The 22,611-nt window shown below is 43.1% G+C and overlaps 1 protein-coding gene across 1 annotated transcript in view; it reads right to left on the bottom strand.

Moving 5' to 3' along the window:
* Positions 1–22,039, bottom strand: part of LOC311115245 (RAB11-binding protein RELCH homolog) — a gene marked incomplete at its 5' end in the record, with an annotated part of 61,776 nt that extends 39,737 nt beyond the window's left edge. The window contains 2 exons of the mRNA XM_084190442.1: positions 5,212–5,301; positions 21,577–22,039. Of these exons, the coding sequence (XP_084046568.1) occupies positions 5,212–5,301; positions 21,577–22,039 (553 nt within the window). The remainder of the gene's footprint in view (positions 1–5,211; positions 5,302–21,576) is intronic.
* Between the last annotated feature and the right edge of the window lie 572 nt (positions 22,040–22,611).

Here is a 22,611-nt window from a genome sequence, read left to right as displayed (position 1 = left end):
TTCAATCAAATAACAAGTGCATGAGAGCAGGAAAAACACTCCACACATTTCTCTTGGGAAACGAAGAAAAGCACATAGGAAGAAGAGAAGCGATGGAAGGAGAGCAGAGAAGACATGTTGCATGGCTGTGCACCGAAGATCTGCCGCTTCAGTAGGTCTAGTCTGTCCCAGTACCAGTCTGTCCCAGTTCAAGTCTGTCCCAGTTCAAGTCTGTCCCAGTTCAAGAGTAAGGGGTCCAGACAATACTTCCCACTGCTGATCAAGAGTGCACAGGATGCAACAAAACGGAAACAAAATGAAGAACTAAAGTGAAGAAGTAAAAAAACTAGAAAGGAAAGAAAAAAGCAGAGAGCTGCTGCCTGGAGGAGTGTTGTCCAGGACTGGAGCCACTGTGCCGGGGTTTGATCAGAACAGCCAGAAAACCCAGAGTTAGACAGCTGGGACGAAGGAGGAGAGAGGAGAGGGAGGTTTTAGGGGGGAGGAGATGCCGAATCACAGGGAGGGAGGGATGGAGGGAGGACAGGGTGGAGGAGTAGAGGGTCTGTGGTTGTGAAGAAAGGACCACAGGCTTGCTCTGCTGCATGGTTACTGGAGATTCCTCCAGAACTCTCATCTTACAAAGCTAAAGGGTAAGGAATTGACATTTGGCATTTTGACATTCAGAAAAGGAAAGATAACAGGCCAATTATCAGTCACATAAAGATATGAGTTTATACAGTTTAAGTCGGAAGTTTACATATACCTTAGCCAAATACATTTAAACTAAGTTTTTCACAATTCCTGACATTTAATCCTAGTAAAAAATCCCTGTCTTAGGTCAGTTAGGATCACCACTTTATTTTAAGAAGGTGAAATGTCAGAATAATAGTAGAGATAATTATTTATTTCAGCTTGTATTTCTTTCATCACATTCCCAGTGGGTCAGAAGTTTACATACACTCAATTAGTATTTGGTAGCATTGCCTTTAAAATGTTTAACTTGGGTCAAACGTTTCGGGTAGCATTCCACAAGCTTCCCACAATAAGTTGGGTGAATTTTGGCCCATTCCTCCTGACAGAGCTGGTGTAACTGAGTCAGGTTTGTAGGCCTCCTTGCTCGCACACGCTTTTTCAGTTCTGCCCACAAATTGTTTATAGGATTGAGGTCAGGGCTTTGTGATGGCCACTCCAATACCTTGACTTTGTTGTCCTTAAGCCATTTTGCCACACCTTTGGAAGTATGCTTGGGGTCATTGTCCATTTGGAAGACCCATTTGCGACCAAGCTTTAACTTCCTGACTGATGTCTTGAGATGTTGCTTCAATATATCCACATAATCTTCCTTCCTCATGATGCCATCTATTTTGTGAAGTGTACCAGTCCCTCCAGCAGCAAAGCACCCCCACAGCATGATGCTGCCACCCCCGTACTTCACGGTTGGGATGGTGTTCTTCGGCTTGCAAGCAACCCCCTTTTTCCTCCAAACATAACGATTGTCATTATGGCCAAACAGTTCTATTTTTGTTTCATCAGACCAGAGGACATTTCTCCAAAAAGTATGATCTTTGTCCCCATGTGCAGTTGCAAACCATAGTCTGGCTTTTTTATGGCAGTTTTGGAGCAGTGGCTTCTTCCTTGGTGAGCGGCCTTTCAGGTTATGTCGATATAGGACTCGTTTTACTGTGGATATACAGTGGGGAGAAGAAGTATTTGATACATTGCCGATTTTGCAGGTTTTCCTACTTACAAAGCATGTAGAGGTCTGTCATTTTAATCATAGGTACACTTCAACTGTGAGAGACGGAATCTAAAAACAAAAATCCAGAAAATCACATTGTATGATTTTTAAGTAATTAATTTGCATTTTATTGCATGACATAAGTATTTGATACATCAGAAAAGCAGAACTTAATATTTGGTACAGAAACCTTTGTTTGCAATTACAGAGATCATACGTTTCCTGTAGGTCTTGACCAGGTTTGCACACACTGCAGCAGGGATTTTGGCCCACTACATACAGACCTTCTCCAGATCCTTCAGGTTTCGGGGCTGTCGCTGGGCAATATGAACTTTCAGCTCCCTCAAAATATTTTCTATTGGGTTCAGGTCTGGAGACTGGCTAGGCCACTCCAGGACCTTGAGATGCTTCTTACGGAGCCACTCCTTAGTTGCCCTGGCTGTGTGTTTCGGGTCGTTGTCATCCTGGAAGACCCAGCCACGACCCATCTTCAATGCTCTTACTGAAGGAAAGAGGTTGTTGACCAAGATCTCGCGATACATGGCCACATCCATCCTCCCCTCAATACGGTGCAGTCGTCCTGTCCCCTTTGCAGGAAAGCATCCCCAAAGAATGATGTTTCCACCTCCATGCTTCACGGTTGGGATGGTGTTCTTGGGGTTGTACTCATCCTTCTTCTTCCTCCAAACACGGCGAGTGGAGTTTAGACCAAAAAGCTCTATTTTTGTCTCATCAGACCACATGACCTTCTCCCATTCTTCCTCTGGATCATCCAGATGGTCATTGGCAAACTTCAGACGGGCCTGGACATGCGCTGGCTTGAGCAGGGGGACCTTGCGTGCACTGCAGGATTTTAATCCATGACGGCGTAGTGTGTTACTAATGGTTTTCTTTGAGACTGTGGTCCCAGCTCTCTTCAGGTCATTGACCAGGTCCTGCTGTGTAGTTCTGGGCTGATCCATCACCTTCCTCATGATCAGTGATGCCCCACGAGGTGAGATCTTGCATGGAGCCCCAGACCGAGGGTGATTGACCGTCATCTTGAACTTCTTCCATTTTCTAATAATTGCGCCAACAGTTGTTGCCTTCTCACTAAGCTGCTTGCCTATTGTCCTGTAGCCCATCCCAGCCTTGTGCAGGTCTACAATTTTTCCCTAATGTCTTTACACAGCTCTCTGGTCTTGGCCATTGTGGAGAGGTTGGAGTCTGTTTGATTGAGTGTGTGGACAGGTGTCTTTTATACAGGTAAAGAGTTCAAACAGGTGCAGTTAATACAAGTAATGAGTGGAGAACAGGAGGGCTTCTTAAAGAAAAACGAACAGGTCTGTGAGAGCCGGAATTCTTACTGGTTGGTAGGTGATCAAATACTTATGTCATGCAATAAAATGCAAATTAATTACCTAAAATCATACAATGTGATTTTCTGGATTTTTGTTTTAGATTCCGTCTCTCACAGTTGAAGTGTACCTATGATAAAAATTATAGACCTCTACATGCTTTGTAAGTAGGAAAACCTGCAAAATCGGCAGTGTATCAAATACTTGTTCTCCCCACTGTAGATACTTTTGTACCTGTTTCCTCCAGCATCTTCACAAGGTCCTTTGCTGTTGTTCTGGAATTGATTTGCACTTTTCGCACCAAAGTATGTTCATCTCTAGGAGATAGAACGTGTCTCCTTCCTGAGCGGTATGACGGCTGCGTGGTCCCATGGTGTTTATACTTTCGTACTATTGTTTATACAGATGAACATGGTACCTTCAGGCGTTTGGAAATTGCTCCCAAGGATGAACCAGACTTGCGGAGGTCTACAATTTATTTTCTGAGGTCTTGGCTGATTTCTTTAGATTTTCCCATGATGTCAAGCAAAGAGGCACTGAGTTTGAAGGTAGGCCTTGAAATACATCCACAGGTACACCTCCAATTTACTCAAATGATGTCAATTAGCCTAGCAGAAGCTTCTAAAGCCATGACATCATTTTCTGGAATTTTCCAAGCTGTTTAAAGGCACAGTCAACTTAGTGTATGTAAACTTCTGACCCACTGAAATTGTGATACAGTGAATTATAAGTGAAATAATCTGTCTGTAAACAATTGTTTGAAAAATTACTTCTGTCATGCACAAAGTAGATGTCCTAACCGACTTGCCAAAATTATAGTTTGTTAACAAGAAATTTGTGGAGTGGTTGAAAAACGAGTTTTAATGACTCCAACCTAAGTTTATGTAAACTTCCGACTTCAACTGTATGTGGAGCTGATGGTTATCAGCCACATAAAAACGATTAGACAGATCAAATTCTGAAGAAAAAAAAAAATATTAGTACTTTGCATCTTATTCACAGTACTGGTCTCTAGCCATCATATCTTTTCTGGCTAAATGAGGAGAACAAATGCTAGGCTAGGCTATATCGGCCTACACCGTTACACAGAGGTCTGTGTAATATAGCCCCTCCTGGACGGACACCTTGCTCCCTCTACTAGTCTGTTCATCCTCTCTGATTTTTTACGTATTCAGTTAATCCTCTGATCTTTAACGTATTCAGTTCATCCTCTGATTTTTAATATATTCAGTTCATCCTCTGATCTTTAACGTATTCAGTTCATCCTCTGATCTTTAACGTATTCAGTTCATCCTCTGATTTTTAACGTATTCAGTTCATCCTCTGATTTTTTACGTATTCAGTTCATCCTCTGATCTTTAACGTATTCAGTGAAGATTAGCTGGTGGGGGTCGTGAGATAAAGTGTGAATTTTACAACCAGTGACATTGACAGGTCCTGCGAGAGAAAATAACACTGTCTCAATTACATTTACAATTACATGGACTTCACAAAATAGATGGCATCATGAGGAAGGAAAATTATGTGGATATATTGAAGCAACATCTGTAGACATCTGTCAGGAAGTTAAAGCTTGGTCGCAAATGGGTCTTCCAAATGGACAATGACCCCAAGCATAGCTTAAGGACAACAAAGTCAAGGTATTGGAGTGGCCATTACAAACCCCTGACCTCAATCCTATAGAACATTTGTGGGCAGAACTGAAAAAGCGTGTGCAAGCAAGGAGGCCTACAAACCTGATTCAGTTACACCAGCTCTGTCAGGAGGAATGGGCCAAAATTCACCCAACTTATTGTGGGAAGCTTGTTGAAGGCAACCCGAAACGTTTGACCCAAGTTAAACAATTTAAAGGCAATGCTACCAAATACTAATTGAGTGTATGTAAACTTCTGACCCACTGGGAATGTGATGAAAGAAATACAAGCTGAAATAAATAATTCTCTCTACTATTATTCTGACATTTCACATTCTTAAAATAAAGTGGTGATCCTAACTGACCTAAAACAGGGAATTTTTACTAGGATTAAATGTCAGGAATTGTGAAAAACTGAGTTTAAATGTATTAGGCTAAGGTGTATGTCAACTGTATCTCGCCTTCTTCATGTCCGTCTCTCGATCTCTGCCCTGTCAGGACAGGACAGGTACATCTTGTCTTACCTGCCACCCTCTCGTCCGACTCCCGGTTCCCGTCATCAGAGTAACGGGCGAAGTCCAGAGAGTCCAATGTGCTGATGCTGCCCGCTCGGTCTGGCAGGGGGAAAGGCACAGAGAAAGCAATCAATCAATCAGCCCATTCATGTAGTGATCATTACTCTATTCACCACTCATCACCCTGACTATAAACAACAACATGACCAAACATTATATGTGGAGAGTGGACAAGGGGGTAGACAACACCCAAACCGGTTTGTTTTCTATGTAATACATCATCCTGAGGGGTATCCTACCAAGCAGGTTTGAGGAGTTAGCGAGGTAACTTTGGTCAACTCTGAGTTCAACTCGGGATAACCGGTCATACAAAAGAGGCTCACCTTTTAGCCAGGTACATTTTTATGGCAACGAATCCTTCAGAACTAACCTGCTCCGGGGCAGGCTAACTCAGGGCTAACTCAGGGCTAACTCAGGGCTAACTAAGGGCTAACTAAGGGCTAACTAAGGGCTAACTAAGGGCTAACTAAGGGCTAACTCCACTTACCCTGAATGAAATTACTGAGTTGAGGACCAATTAAATCAGATTCCATCCTTCTCGCAAAGATTGCATCATCATCCCCTTCATTTGAAGACGACGACTGACTAAATATTTTAATTTAAATATATCACATTACACATTCAGTAATGACAGAATGCATTTTAAACTTCACGCAATGTAACACTTTTGTATGACTTAATACAAATAAATATTGCACCCCAAAGACAGCATCAACGATAAGGTACAAAATAAAGACGGCCTTCTAAAAACCTTCCACATCAAAGCATCATCCTGCTGAATTTGCAAGATAACTTTTCTTTCATTATGATTTCGGCACAAATAAAAACGTGTCACTGACTCGCCAATGGATTGATGTTTCAGCATTGTCTCAATGAATAGTTCGCCGTTCGACTAGCCATGTGCGACATGCACGCACAGTGCAGGTGGACGAGCAATATCCACCGTCGTAGTATGGATGAAGCTTGAGCTGGAATGTGAAGCTAACTGAAGCTGGTTAGCTTTAGTAAACCCTGACTAGATCTAGCTTGCTTGGTAGGATACCCCTCTGGTTTCAGAAACACACCAGCATGAGATTCAAAACAATGGAAATGCAGGCCTAGATGTAGAATGTGATGATAATCAATCAACAACTATATCGTTTCGGTATGTTACAGGCTTAGTTTTCCTTTTAGTAAGCCTATATCCCTGTCCAACTACAGCCAGCCTACTTTTCACTCCAACCTCAAGAAAGATAGCATAGTGAAACCAAAGGCAGAGAGATCATCATTCATTCTGGGAGTAGATAGACCAGACTAGACTGTGGTAAGTAGGAGTGTATGTTAAGGTAGAGCATTGGTTCCCAAACTGTGGATTGTGCCTCCTAAATATATAAATATATTGCAAATCTATAAAAAAAACAGATATACCTTATTTACATAAGTATTCAAACCCTTTGTTATGAGATTAGAAATTGAGCTCAGGTGCATCTTGTTTCCAATGATCATCCTTAAGATGTTTATACAACATGATTGGAGTCCACCTATGGTAAATTCAATTGACTGGACATGATTTGGAAAGGCACACACGTGTCTATATAAGGTCCCACAGTTGACAGTGCATGTCAGAGCAAAAACCAAACCATGAGGTCGAAGGAATTGTCCGTAGAGTTTTGAGACAGGATTGTGTCGAGGCACAAATCTGGGGAAGGATGCCAAAACATTTCTGCAGCATTGAAGGTCTGATTATCTGGTCTGATGAAACCAAGATTGAACTCTTTGGCCTGAATGCCATGCGTCACGTCTGGAGGAAACCTGGCACCATCCCTACGGTGAAGCATGGTGGTGGCATCATCATGGTGTGGGGATGTTTTTCAGCGGCAGGGACTGGGAGACTAGTCAGGATCGAGGGCAAGATGAATGGAGCAAAGTACAGAAATCCTTGATGAAAACCTGCTCCAGAGCACTCAGGACCTCAACCCTAAGCACACAGCCAAGACAACACAGGAGTGGCTTCAGGACAAGTCTCTGAATGTCTTTGAGTGGCCCAGCCAGAGCCCGGACTTGAAAATAGCTGTGCAGCGACGCTCCCCATCCAACCTGACAGAGCTTGAGAGGATCTGCAGAGAAGAATGGGAGAAACTCCCCAAATACAGGTGTGCCAAGCTTGTAACGTCATACCCAAGAAGACTCGAGGCTGTAATCACTGCCACAGGTGCTTCAACAAAGTACTGAGCAAAAGGTCTGAATATTTATGTAAAAGAGATATTTCTGTGTTGTTGTTTTCATACAGTTGCAAAAATGTTTTTGCCGAGATCTTAGTCGCGCAATTTTACATCTAACTAAGATGTTTGGTGCAGTATTTCTCAAGTGAATAAATGTGCATGAGAACGAGTCATCTCTCATTGAATGACAACAGGCACTTCACTGAAGAATTCCTACTGTTGACCAATCACCGACGAGGGGGAGTAAACACGGCTACCCGAACAGCCGGAAGAAGCCTTGCCGAAGTTCAAAACGGACAAAAACGTCACAAAATGTTGTCCTAATATGCACAAACTGTTCCGAACTGTTTCAGCTGGGAAGCATGCTACTACCAAACCAGAAGTGATGCCACAGTATAGAATGTGAGTCACTTGGTCAGATCTGATCCTGTGGCCACACAAAGCACACACACACACTCAGTCCTGTGACTGCCAAGGGAGGGTGTGTGAGACTGTGTCCATTCACTGCCAAAATGTTTATTGTGTGTGTGTGTGTGTGTGTGTGTGTGTGTGTTCTCAGGTCTGTGCCCATGGCTTATATTGTCCTCTCTGGTGTTTGAGAACAGACAGCCTGACATTTCATACAGACCCATCTTTCCAGTTAGCCCCCTCCCAATCAATGAGCAACAGTGCAGTACGTTGTGGGACGCTAATTGCAACACAACATTCTCAGTGTCTATTTGGCTGCAGGGTGGTGAGAACACTCTGGTGCTTCAGACAGAGAGAGAGAGAGAGAGAGAAAGATGCAGAGAGAGAGTCAGCGCCACAGGTAACTTCCACAAAGCAGTGAACGAAGGCAAGAAGAGCCTTCTATGCCATCAAAAGGAACATAAAATTTGACATAACAATTAGGATCTGGCTAAAAATACTTGAATCAGTTATAGAACCCATTGCCCTTTATGGTTGTGAGGTCTGGGGTCCGCTCACCAACCAAGAATTCACAAAATGGGACAAAGACCAAATTGAGACTTTGCATGCAGAATTCTGCAAAAATATCCTCAGTGTACAACGAAAAACACCAAATAATGCATGCAGAGCAGAATTAGGCAGAGAGAGAGAGAGGCAGAGAGAGAAAGAAAGAGGCAGAGAGAGAGAGAGAGAGAGAGGCAGAGAGAGGTAGAGAGAGAGAGAGGGAGAGAGGCAGAAAAGAGAGGCGCAGAGAGAGAGAAAGGCAGAGAGAGAGAGAGAGGCAGAGAGAGAGAGGCAGAGACAGAGAGAGAGGTAGAGAGAGAGAGAGGCAGAGAGAGGTAGAGAGAGAGAGAGGGAGAGAGGCAGAAAAGAGAGGCGCAGAGAGAGGCAGAGAGAGAGAGAGGCAGAAAGAGAGCGAGGCAGAGAGAGAGAGAGGCAGAGAGAGAGAGAAAGGCAGAGAGAGAGAGCGAGAGAGAGGCAGAGAGAGCGAGAGAGAGGCAGAGAGCGAGAGAGAGGCAGAGAGTGAGAGAGGCAGAGAGCGAGAGAGAGGCAGAGAGAGAGAGAGGCAGAGATTGAGAGAGAGAGAGGAAGAGGCAGAGAGAGAGAGAGAGAGAGAGAGGTAGAGAGAGAGAGAGAGGTAGAGGCAGAGAGAGAGAGAGAGGCAGAGAGAGAGAGAGAGGCAGAGAGAGAGAGAGGCAGAGAGAAAGAGAGGGGCAGAGAGGCAGAGAGAGAAAGGCAGAGAGAGAGAAAGAGAGGGGCAGAGAGGCAGAGAGAGAGAGGCAGAGAGAGAGAGAGAGAGGCAGAGAGACAGAGAGAGAGGCAGAGAGAGTGAGAGAGGCAGAGAGAGAGAGAGAGAGAGGGAGAGGCAGAGAGAGAGAGAGAGGGAGAGGCAGAGAGAGAGAGGCAGAACGAGTAAAGAGAGAGGCAGAGAGAGAGAGAGGCAGAGAGAGTGAGAGGCATAGAGATTGAGGCAGAGAGAGAGAGAGAGGCAGAGAGAGAGAGAGAGGCAGAGAGAGAGAGAGAGGCAGAGAGAGTGAGAGGCAGAGAGAGTGAGAGAGGCAGAGAGAGAGAGAGGCAGAGAGAGAGAGAGGCAGAGAGAGAGAGAGGCAGAGAGAGAGAGAGGCAGAGAGAGTAAAGAGAGAGGCAGAGAGAGAGAGGCAGAGAGAGTGAGAGGCAGAGAGAGAGAGGCAGAGAGAGAGAGCGAGGCAGAGAGAGTGAGAGGGAGAGGCAGAGAGAGAGAGAGGGAGAGGCAGAGAGAGAGAGGTAGAGAGAGCGAGAGAGTTACAACACTGTATATATACATAATATGACATTTGAAATGTCTTTATTCTTTTGAAACTTCTGAGTGTAATGTTTACTGTTAATATTTATTGTTTATTTCACTTTTGTTTACTATCTACTTCACTTGCTTTGGCAATGTTAACACACGTTTCCCATGCCAATAAAGCCCTTAAATTGAAATTGAAATTGAATTGAGAGAGAGAGGCAGAGAGAGAGAGAGAGGCAGAGGCAGAGAGAGAGGGAGAGAGAGAGAGAGAGAGAGAGAGAGAGAGAGGGGTAGAGAGAGAGAGAGAGAGAGAGAGAGAGAGAGAGAGAGAGAGAGAGAGAGAGAGAGAGAGAGAGAGAGAGAGAGAGAGAGAGGCAGAGGCAGAGAGAGGCAGAGAGAGAGAGAGAGGCAGAGAGAGAGAGAGAGGCAGAGAGAGAGAGAGGCAGAGAAGGAAAACCAGTGAAGAACAAACACTATTGTAAATACAACCCATATTTATGTTTATTTATTTTCCCATTTGTACTTTAACTATTTGCACATTGTTACAACACTGTATATATACATAATATGACATTTGAAATGTCTATATTCTTTTGGAACTTCTGAGTGTAATGTTTATTTCACTTTTGTTTACTATCTACTTCACTTGCTTTGGCAATGTTAACATACGTTTCCCATGCCAATAAAGCCCTTCAATTGAATTTGTATTGAAAATTGAGAGCGAGAGAGACATAGAGACAGAGAGAGAGAGAGAGAGAGAGAGAGAGAGAGAGAGAGAGAGAGAGGGACACAGAGAGAGAGAGAGAGAGAGAGAGAGAGAGAGAGAGAGAGAGAGAGAGAGAGAGAGAGAGAGGGACTCTAGGCCTGGCTGGCCCAACAGGCGTCTGTCTCTACAGGAGACTCCTCACCTCTATACCCACTGACAGCTAGGGCTGTGACGTTTATGGCATTTTGGGTAACTATTAACTGTCCTGCAAATAGCCACGGTTATTGTCATAAATTGTCATTTAAAAATACATATATGTTTTGAGCTTGTAATGCATCTTTGAAGATTTGCTTCGACATACCTAATGAATACAACACAGCTCTGGCTCTGGTGACCCGATTATACGATAATTGTGCTAGCCCTACTGACAGGGAGGTGGAGAACAGTAAATCAGAGTCAATACTACAATAGATCTATTCTACAGCATGATGGCTGAATGATCAAGTACATAGACAGTGCAGGCCTTTAGACTGAGATGTGTCCACACCCACACACACTCACCCCACTTAATAGAAGATAGAGCTATGAGCAGGAGCCCAGAACAGAAACAGGTGGAGCAGACCCAAACGTCCCATTGTGTTATTAAATCAGCCTCTCCCAGCCCTGCAGCAAATCTGTGTCCGTGTGTGTTTTCTTCTTACTGTGTGCATGTTTATGTGTGTGTGTGTGATTTCTTCTAACCTATTAAATGTGTTCTTCCTGGTCTGTGTGAGCAAGTGTGTGCTTGACTGTGTGTGCCTAGTGCCCAAGAGAGCAGGGTAGCAGGCTAGGCCTTGGCTAAGTCTTTTCAACGAACAGAGTGGCTAGCTAAAACAGAGCGCTAATGCTAATAGCTTAGTCTCTGAATGAACTTGGAGTTGAGCAAGCAGACTGTAGCGAGATGCTAATCAGCTAGCCACAAAAAGAAAACAATAAGCTGGGGGAGAGAGAGAGAGAGAGAGAGGAGCATTGTGCAAATGGGTGGAGGGAGCTCGTCCTCCAGCTACTCTTGCTTAATGAGTAGCCTAACCTGAGGACTTGTATTAGGCCTAGTGTTTAGGCTTCAGCTCCGTGGGACATGGTGTTGAGTTGTGCAGTGGCCTGCTGCACCTGTTGGAACAGCTAATGTACAATGTTAGAACATAAACTATTTATATATTTTTTACGGGCCCTAAAACTCCTATGTTAACAGCTCAATCAATATCATTCCATTTGTACAGGCCTGCTTGAAACCTGGAAAGAGTGAGCAGAGGAGGCAGGGGCAAGGAAACCCTCCCCTGGTTGTAGGGATGTCCCTTGGGGTAGACCCTTAAGCTGTCCCCCGCTCTCTCCTTTCTCGCCACCTGTTTATCAGTGAAGTTAACACAATAGAGGTCAGGCCGAGTTCCTCTCAACATCCTGTTCTTAAGACCAGATCTAGAATCACCAAATCCTAACCTTAATACTGTGGGGTGAAACGCTAAACTGACCATAGATCAGTGTCTGAGGACAACTTCATCCAAGCCCTCGCCCATCCCTAGAGTTAAAATCAAAAATCAAAATCACATTTTATTTCTCACATGCTTCATAAAGAACAGGTGTAGACTAACAGTGAATAGTAACTTACGGGCATTTGCCAACAATGCAGAGAGAAAAATACAAAAATAACACAAGCAATGCCCCCTGGGATACCTCAGTCCTACAGCTCCACGGCACCAGCGAGGTGCCACAGACAGAGAGGCAATTAGGCTTAGCCATGAGCTGAACAATGACTGCTAAACATAAAGGCTAGTAGGCTACATGATTAGTTGGAATACTTCTATCATGACAAGCATCCTTTCCTTCCTCCCTCCCTTCCAAGAGAGCCTAATCATCACTGATCTCACATGACTGGACAGGTGCAAGCTGTATAGAGGAACCCCTGCTTTCCCCTATCCAGTTTTGTTAGATCGGGTAGGACTAAGTAAGGAAAGTGGGAGGCACATCACACAATCATGGAAACGCAGTTTACGCAGCTCAGGCTTCTATTCTTTTCGTAGCTTTTATCAGTAGAAAGGGATTGTCATTGGGCTGTGGCGGTCACAAAATTTCGTCAGCCGGTGATTGTCAAGCAAATAACTGTCAGTCTCACGGTAATTGACCATTAATTAACATAAACACATTTAGCATCTCCTGGCTTCCACACATAGCCTACAAGCCACTGATGCAGACCTTTGGAACATCTACATTTTAGAAAGTCTAATAAATCCATGTAATGTAGCCTAAACCATCACAGTAAATCCATTATTTATTTTAGACAGGTCTAAAGAAGAATGATATGAAGATAATGTCGTCTATTTCAGAAGAACAGAATAACAAACTCTGAGTTGTCCTTATGTTAGGTTCTGATATGGCTATGCCAAATGGCTGTGGGCTACACTAGTTAAATTTAGCAGACAGGATTTGCTTAGAATTCTGTGGCATTATTTTATATTATTGTATAGTATGAAGAATACAATTGAACAAAGCTGAATAAAATAGAAAGGATATTTTCTCCAAACGATTTGAGGGAGTGCGCACATGCGGCTATTCTATGTTGAGCAGTTAACAAAGAAACAGGTACTCCTATATGCTTAATTTAGAGTTATCAATTGAAATGTAGTTGTGATACAAACGTTGGGCTGTATGTTTAGATTTTTAATACATTCTAAGGCTGCATGATGCGACTCTAATGATGATATGAAAAAAGTTGCATGAAAGGCATGAGCTCTGCTTTGTTTTTTGCACAGGCTGTACACACTTCATCAGTCTCTCATTCACTATTTGACAAGCACTTGATAATGCCTCGAATTTCACGGTGGCATCCCCTTTGTATGGCCGTAATGCACCCTAAAACAATCCATGCCTTTTGCGGCCAGGGGCCGTTGTGCCCTTGGCTCGGAGTGCTGCGTTGTGCCCTCCTCCCTGAGTGCTGCGTGCTCCGAAGCACCTCTCACTCACATGGCTCTCCACCACGTGATCGGGTCTTTCTCACAGGCTACAAGTGAAGACAGACACATCAGGGACGCAACTGCGCACGTCCTTATCCAATTCCGAGGTGCATATTGAAGATATTGGAAGAACTGTCGACATTTACTTTTCGTTAGCCAACAAGATGAGTATGCCTAACGAACAGCAAAAGCACTAGCCTATGTCAATATACTATCCCCCATAGTACAAAAGTTGACCTATTCTATTCTGTGAGAGAAATAAATATTCCAAACATAGTCTGGGACAGTTGTGGGATGCGATACATCCCAAATGAATACAACCACTACCATCAAAATTATAAAGGTGCATTTTTATGGTGAAAATGATCTTCCCCAAACTTGAAACTCACGCACTGCTTATGTATGCCAGTTAGGCTCTACACCCCTTGTAAAGCGGATTAATGTGCTTAATTTTAAGAAGTTATTTGGCCACTTTAGTTGTGATACAAACCTTATCAAAACATATAGGCCTATGGGCTAGGCTACATGAGGTGTGCGACTATGATTAGAAAAAGTCGCAAAAAATGGCATTGTTTCTTGCCTTATGCTGAGCATCATTAACAAGTGATAATATATATATTTCACAAGTGATAGGCTAATAGTCACCCATCAGACTATTCTTGATTTATCTTGTCTTTACATATACATTTGTCAAATTTGTTTTGATTTAGAATGGACCATTATCATGCACCTGTCTCGAAACAGAGGCAGCGGGAAAAAATAAATGTAATCTATGCACTTAAATAGCGAATGGAGGACGCTTTTCTCATGGTTCATTTTCATGCCAGTCAGGTAGGCTATACTCCAGTTGTAAAGAGAAGCAATGTGCTTAATATTAGGAAAGTTGAGAAATAAATAAATATAGTAGGCCTAGAAAGCTGATGGGATCCTGCTCTTTTTAGTAGAGGCCATCACTCTGTTTTCTCACGCAATTGCATAGCCTATAGAAATGTTGCACAACATGAGCTCATGGGCTCTCATGAAGTGTTAGATTAGATTTGTGAATACATTTGCATTGATGTCAGAGTGATTTGAGGGACAATAGAGTGCTGCGTACCAGGCAATTAGCAAGTTTGACTTTTTTCACATTTTGTTGTGCCTGAATTTAACATGGATTAAATTGAGATGTTTTGTCACTGGCCTATACACAATAGCCCATAATGTCAATGTGGAATTATGTTTTTTGAAATTATTACAAATTAGTTAATAATGAAAAGCTGAAATGTCTTGAGTCGATAAGTATTCAACCTCTTTGTTGTGGGAAGCCTAAATAAATTCAGGAGTAAAAATGTGCTTAACAAGTCACATAATAAGATGCATGGACTCTGTGTGCAATAATTGTGTTTAACATGATTTATGAATGACTGCCTCATCTCTGTAACCCACACATACAATTATCTGTAAGGTCCCTCTGTCAAGCAGTGAATTTCAAACACAGATTCAACCACAAACACCAGAGGTTTTCCAATGCCTCGCAAAGAAGGGAACCAATTGGTAGATGGGTAAAAAAAAAGCAGAAGCAAACATTGAATATCCCTTTGAGCATGGTGAAGTTATTAATTACACTTGACTACAAAGACACAGGTGTCCTTCAGTTGCTGGAGAGGAAGGAAACCGCTCAGGTATTTCACCATGAGGCCAATGGTGACTATAAAACAGTTGCAGAGTTTAATGGCTGTGATAGGAGAAAACTTAGGATGGATCAACAACATTGTAGTTACTCCACAATACTAACCTAATTGACCAAGTGAAAATAAGGAAGTCTGTACATAATAAAAAATATTCCAAAACGTGCATCCTGTTTGCAACCAGGTACAAAAGTAATACTGCAAGAAATGTGGCAAAGCAATTAACTCTTTGTCCTGAATACACTTCAAATTTTTACATTTTAGTCATTTAGCAGACGCTCTTATCCAGAGCGACTTACAGTTAGTGAGTGCATATATTTTCTTACTGGACCCCCGTGGGAATCGAACCCACAAAGTATTATGTTTGGGGCAAATCCAATACAACACATTACTGAGTACCACTCTCCATATTTTCAAGCATAGTGGTGGCTGCATCATGTTATGGGTATTCTTGTAATCGTTTAGGACTGGGGAGGTTTTCAGGATAAAAAATTTACGGAATGGAGCTAAGCACAGGCAAAATCCTAGAGGAACACCTGATTCAATTCTGCTTTCCACCAGACACTGGGAGATGAATTCACTTTTCAGCAGGTCAATAACCTAAAACACAAGGCCAAATCTACACAGGAGTTGCTTACCAAGAAGACAGTGAATGTTGCTGAGTGGCTGAGTTACAGTTTGGACTTAAATCTGCTTGAAAATCTATGGCAAGACCTGTATAGCAATGAAAATAATAATGGGCAAATTTAGCACAATCCAGGTGTGGAAAACTCTTAGAGACTTACCCAGAAAGACTCACAGCTGTAATTGCTGCCAAAGGTGCTTCTACAAAGTATTGACTCAGGGGTGTGAATACTTATGTAAATGAGATATTTATGTATTTAATTTTTCTATACATTTGCAAAAATGTCTAAAAACATGTTTTCACTTTGTCACTATGTAGATGGGTGAGAAAAATACACTTTTTATTTTGAATTCAGGCTGTAACACAACTAAATGTGGAATACAGTGCCTTGCAAAAGTATTCATCCCCCTTGGCGTTTTTCCTATTTTGTTGCATTACAACCTGTAATTTCAATGGATTTTTATTTTGATTTCATGTAATGGACATACACAAAATAGTCAAAATTGGTGAACTGAAATTAAAATAATACCTTGTTTCAAACACCCCTAAGTAAGGGGCACCACCAAGCAAGCGGCACCATGAAGACCAAAGAGCTCTCCAAACAGGTCAGAGACAAAGTTGTGGAGAAGTACAGATCAGGGTTGGGTTATAAAAAAATATCAGAAACTTTGAAGATCCAACGGAACACCATTAAATCCATTATTTAAAAAAATTGAAAGAATATGGCACCACAACAAACCTGCCAAGAGAGGGCCGCCCACCAAAACTCATAGACCAAGCAAGGAGGGCATTAATCAGAGAGGCAACAAAGACACCAAAGATAACCCTGAAGGAGCTGCAAAGTTCCACAGCTGAGATTGGAGTATCTGTTCATAGGACCACTTTAAGCCATACACTCCACAGAGCTGGGATTTACGGAAGAGTGGCCAGAAAAACGCCATTGCTTAAAGAAAAAAATATGTTTGCTTGTGGGAGACTCCCCAAACATATGGAAGAAGGTACTCTGGTCAGATGAGACTAAAAGTGACCTGTTTGGCCATCAAGGAAAACGCTATGTCTGGCGCAAACCCAACACCTCTCATCACCCGAGAACACCATCCCCAGAGTGAAGCATGGTGGTGGCAGCATCATGCTGTGGGGATATTTTTCCATCGGCAGGGACCGGGAAACTGGTCAGAATTGAAGGAATGATGGATGGCGCTAAATACAGGGAAATTCTTGAGGGAAACCTGTTTCAGTCTTCCAGAGATTTGAGACTGGGACGGAGGTTCACCTTCCAGCAGGACAATGACCCTAAGCATACTGCTAAAGCAACACTCGAGTGGTTTAAGGGGAAACATTTAAATGTCTTGGAATGGCCTAGTCAAAGCCCAGACCTCAATCCAATTGAGAATCTGTGGTATGACTTAAAGACTGCAGTACACCAGCAGAACCAATCCAACTTGAAGGAGCTGGAGCAGTTTTGCCTTGAAGATTTGGCAAAAATCCCAGTGGCTAGATGTGCCAAGCTTATAGAGACGTACCCCAAGAGACTTGCAGCTGTAATTGCTGCAAAATTGGCTCTAAAATGTATTGACTTTGGGGGGTGAATAGTTATGCACACTCAAGTTCTGTTTTTTTGTCTTATTTCTTGTTTGTTTCACAATAAAAAATATTTTGCATCTTCAAAGTGGTAGGCATGTTGTGTAAATCAAATGATACACCCCCCCCCCCCCAAAAAAGGCAACAAAATAGGAAAAATGCCAAGGGGGGTGAGTACTTTCGCAAGCCACTGTAAGTCAAGGGGTATGAATACTTTTTGAAAGCACTGTAGAGGCAGTTAGCGACAGCTAAAGACAGCTACAGGCAGTTAGAGAGAGACAGAAGAGAGATAGGCCTAGTTAGTATTGGAACTATAGCACAGAGCCATGTATAGCCATCTTCAGCAGCAGCCTACATGACGTCAGGATGCAAATACAGTTGAAGTCGGAAGTTTACATACACCTTAGCCAAATACATTTAAACTCAGTTTTCACAATTCCTGACATTTAATCCTAGTAAACATTCCCCGTCTTAGGTCAGTTAGGATCACAACTTAATTTTAAGAATGTGAAATGTCAGAATAATAGTAGAGAGAATTATTTATTTCAGCTTTTATTTCTTTCATCACATTCCCAGTGAGTCAGACGTTTACATACACTAAATTAGTATTTGGTAGCATTGCCTTTAAATTGTTTAACTTGGGTCAAAGGTTTTGGGTAGCCTTCCACAAGCTTCCCACAATAAGTTGGGTGAATTTTGTCCCATTCTTCCTGACAGAGGTGGTGTAACTGAGTCAGGTTTGTAGGCCTCTTTGCTCGCACATGCTTTTTCAGTTTTGCCCACAAATGTTCTATAGGATTGAGGTCAGGGGTTTGTGATGGCCACTCCAATACCTTGACTTTGTTGTCCTTAAGCTATGCTTGGGGTCATTGTCCATTTGGAAGACCCATTTGTGACCAAGCTTTAACTTCCTGACTGATGTCTTGAGATGATGCTTCAATATATCCACATAATTTTCTTCCTCATGATGCAAAGCACCCCCACAGCATGATGCTGCCACCCCTGTGCTTCACGGTTGGGATGGTGTTCTTCGGCTTGCAAGCAACCCCCTTTTACCTCCAAACATAACGATGGTCATTATGGCCAAACAGTTCTATTTTTGTTTCATCAGACCAGAGGACATTTCTCCAAAAAGTACAATCTTTGTCCCCATGTGCAGTTAAAAAAACCATAGTCTGGCTTTTTTATGGCGGTTTTGGAGCAGTGGCTTCTTCCTTGCTGAGCGGCCTTTCAGGTTATGTCGATGTAGGACTCGTTTTACTGTGGATATAGATACTTTAGTACCCGTTTCCTCCAGCATCTTCACAAGGTCCTTTGCTGTTGTTCTGGGATTGATTTGCACTTTTCGCACCAAAGTACGTTCATCTCTAGGAGACAGAATGCGTCTCCTTCCTGAGCGGTATGACGGCTGCGTGGTCCCATGGTGTTTCTACTTGCGTACTATTGTTTTATACAGATGAACGTGGTACCTTCAGGCGTTTGGAAATTGTTCCCATGGATGAACCAGACTTGTGGAGGTCTACAATTTTTTTCCCTGAGGTCTTGGCTGATTTCTTTTGATTTTCCCATGTGCTCCCGAGTGGCGCAGCAGTCTAAGGCACTGCATCTCAGTGCTTGAGGCGTCACTACAGACCCCCTGGCTCAGTTCCAGGCTGTATCACAACCGGCCGTGATTGGGAGTCCCATAGGGCGGCGCACAATTGGCCCAGCGTCGTCCGGGTTTGGCCGGTGTAGGCCGTCATTGTAAATAAGAATTGGTTCTTAACTGACTTGCCTAGTTAAATAAAGGTACAATAAAAAAAAATGTCAAGCAAAGAGGCACTGAGTTTGAAGGTAGGCCTTGAAATACATCCACTGGTACACCTCCAATTGACTCAAATGATGTCAATTAGCCTATCAGAAGCTTCTAAAGCCATGACATAATTTTCTGGCATTTTCCAAGCGGTTTAAACTGTAATGTAAACTTCTGACTCACTGGAATTGTGATACAGTGAATTATAAGTTAAATAATCTGTCTGTAAACAATTATTGGAAAAAATTACTTGTGTCATGCACAAAGTAGATGTCCTAACCGACTTGCCAAAACTCTAGTTTGTTAACAAGAAATGTGTGGAGTGGTTGAAAAACAAGTTTTAATGACTTGTGTATGTACACTTCCGACTTCAACTGTATCTCAATTACTAGACTGGTATTTTTTTTATTTAACCTTTACTTAACTAGGAAAGTCAGTTAAGAACAAATTCTTATTTACAATGATGGCCTACCAAAAGGCAAAAGGTTTCCTTCGGGGACGGGGGCTGGGATTTAAATAAATAATAATAAAAACTATATAGGACAAAACACACATCATGACAAGAGAGACACCACAACACTTCATAAAGAGAGACCTAAGACAACAACATAGCATGTCAGCAACACATGACAACACAGCATGGTAGCAACACAACATGACAACAACATGGTAGCAACACAACATGGCAGCAGCACAACATGGTAGCAGCACAAAACATGGTACAAACATTATTGGGCACAGACAACAGCACAAAGGGCAAGAAGGTAGAGACAACAATACATCACACGAAGCAGCCACAACTGTCAGTAAGAGTGTCCATGACTGAGTCTTTGAATGAAGAGATGGAGATAAAACGGTCTAGTTTGAGTGATTTTTTGCAGCTCGTTCCAGTCGCTAGATGCAGCGAACTGAAAAGAGGAGCGACCCAGGGATGTGTGTGCTTTGGGGACCTTTAACAGAATGTGACTGGCAGAACAGGTGTTGTATGTGGAGGATGAGGACTGCAGTAAGTATCTCAGAAAGGTGGGAGTGAGGCCTAAGAGGGTTTTATAAATAAGCATCAACCAGTGGGTCTTGCGATGGGTATTCAGAGATGACCAGTTTACAGAGGAGTATAGAGTGCAGTGATGTGTCCTATAAGGAGCATTGGTAGCAAATATGATGGCCGTATAAAGAAGGTTGTCTGATAGGCCTTTTCAGGTTGCCAGCTACCTATTCATAGTCACTACTATTCTGGTTCGTGGACTACTGGAAATGGAAGGCCAAGCACGCCCCCATTCACATCGACAGGGCTGTAGTGGAGCGGGTCGAGGGCTTCAAGTTCCTCTGTATCTACATCACTAAGGATCATGGTCCAAACACACCAACACAGTCGTGAAGAGGGCATGACAACGCCCCTCAGGAGGCATTAAAGATTTGGCATGAACCCTCAGATCCTCAAAAAGTTCAACAACTGCACCATCAAGAACATCTTGACTGGCTGCATCACCGCTCGGTATGGCAACTGCTTGCCGCTACAGGGTAGTGGGTAATGTGTACGGACCAGTACCTCACTGGAGCCGAGCTCCCTGCCATCCAGGACCTCTGTACCAGGCGGTGTCAGAGGAAGGCCTAAAAAACTGTCAAAGACTCCAGCCACAGACTGCTCTCTTTGCTACAGCACGGCAAGCGGTACCAATGCACCAAGTCTGGAACCAACAGGAACCTGAACAGCTTCTACCCCCACGCCATAAGCGTTCTGAACAAGACTGCTAATTAGTTAATCAAATGGCTTCCTGGACTGCCAGCATATACCTTTTTTGCATACTGGACTCTACCCACACACTCACACCTCAACACACACACACGCATACTGAAGTCACACACATTTTCACACTCAACACATACGCTGCTGCTAGTCACTTAACCCCTACCTATATGTACAGTACATAACTACCTCAGTTACCTTGCATCCCTGCACATCGACTCGGTACTTGTACTCCCTGAATATAGCAGTTATTTTCTACTCCCTATATAGAGCCATGTTATTTTTACTCGTTATTTTTATTCGTTATTCACCGTGTCAGTATTTATATTCTTAATTAAATGTTTTATCTTATCTTTAACTCTGCATTGTTGGAAAATAACCCGTAAGTAAGCATTTCACTGTTAGTCTACACCTGTTGTCTTCGAAGCATGTAACAAATACAATTTCATTTGATTTGGTTGCATCTGTTCCAAGCAGTTGACACCTAGGGGAGAAACTCCCGTCTCACAGGTTAACAAAGGTAGGTGAGCTAACTCTGTACGATTAGTGAATTTCCCGTGGTTTCCATTGCTATTATCTAATCTAGTTAGCTAGCTAGAGCGAAAGACAGGTGTCGTATCGAATTTCGTTTATTCTGCATAGCCAGACCAATGTTGGCTGACAAGCACCGTGCCAACATTGTTTCCCCATTGAATAACAAGTTGGCTGCTATCTAACTAGCACACATAGCTATCTACATTATAATGCATTTTGGTTATAAATTAGCTAGTACGGTTAGCGAATAGCTACTTACTTAGCGGTCCACCTTGCCCCAGTCCTTGGTCTTTACAAGCGGGCGGAGTGCCGCTTTGCCTCTCGAAATTGCCGGGGTTGGAGAAATAATCCCGCAACCGGGGAAGCTCCCTCCCTGACTCCAACAGCTCCGTATGAAATTCAAGGGCCGTGAGGATGTATTGATCCCGTATTAGCTGAGCAGCAATCACATCTACAGATACCCGAGTCTCTGCCAAGCCGCCTGCCATTGCGGCAGCTGCGGCCGCTATGGAGATGCCTTCCACACTGGGGCTGGTCCGGGTGCTGGACAGCAGAAGGGCCGGGGGCTCGGCGTCTGCCTGCAGGGAGAAGGGATTGTTGGAGGGGGGCCCAGGCGCTCCATCGCTAGGGCTCCTTTCGGTATCAACCCCGTCCTCTGGTCTCTGCTGTGCCTCATCTTCAGAATCGCTCAGATTAAACGGGTTGACGCTACCCGCCGCCATTTTTCCACTATAAAGATTTAACCTAGCTAGCTAGATAGCTTAAAATTGGACCCCTCTTCCTGGACGGATGGCTAGCTGCCCTTCCTTCCCCGATCAGCATGAAAGGGGGTGAATGCAGGGTAGGGTTTGGTTGAATGTCATTCCAGCACCCGCCTCCTACATTGAATAGTGGGATTAGATTGGATACGGGAGAGGTTAGGAGAAACTACGAGAAGGGTGGCCGGAATTCGGGGCGTTCCTGCATCTGGTCATTTCTGCATCAGCAGGATCCCCTCTTTAGACTTGTATTGGACCGTTTTTAAAACTGCAGTATGTAACTTTTTGGGCAACCCGACCAAATTCACATAGAAATATGAGTTATAGATCAGTCATTCTCATTGAAAGCAAGTCGAAGAAGCAGTAGATATGTTCTATGTGCTATATTTATATATATTTATATACAGGGTACCCCCCTGTATATAGCCTCCCTACTGTTATTTTATTTTACTTCTGCTCTTTTTTTCTCAACACTTTTTAGTTGTTGTTGTTTTATTTTACTTTTTTATTAAGAAATAAATGCATTGTTGGTTAAG

This window comes from Coregonus lavaretus (genome assembly GCF_964263955.1).
Source record: "Coregonus lavaretus genome assembly, contig: HAP1_SCAFFOLD_973, whole genome shotgun sequence".
Classification (NCBI taxonomy): domain Eukaryota; kingdom Metazoa; phylum Chordata; class Actinopteri; order Salmoniformes; family Salmonidae; genus Coregonus; species Coregonus lavaretus.
The sequence above is the reverse complement of the archived record's forward strand: the minus strand, read 5'-3'. Positions and strand labels throughout refer to the sequence as shown.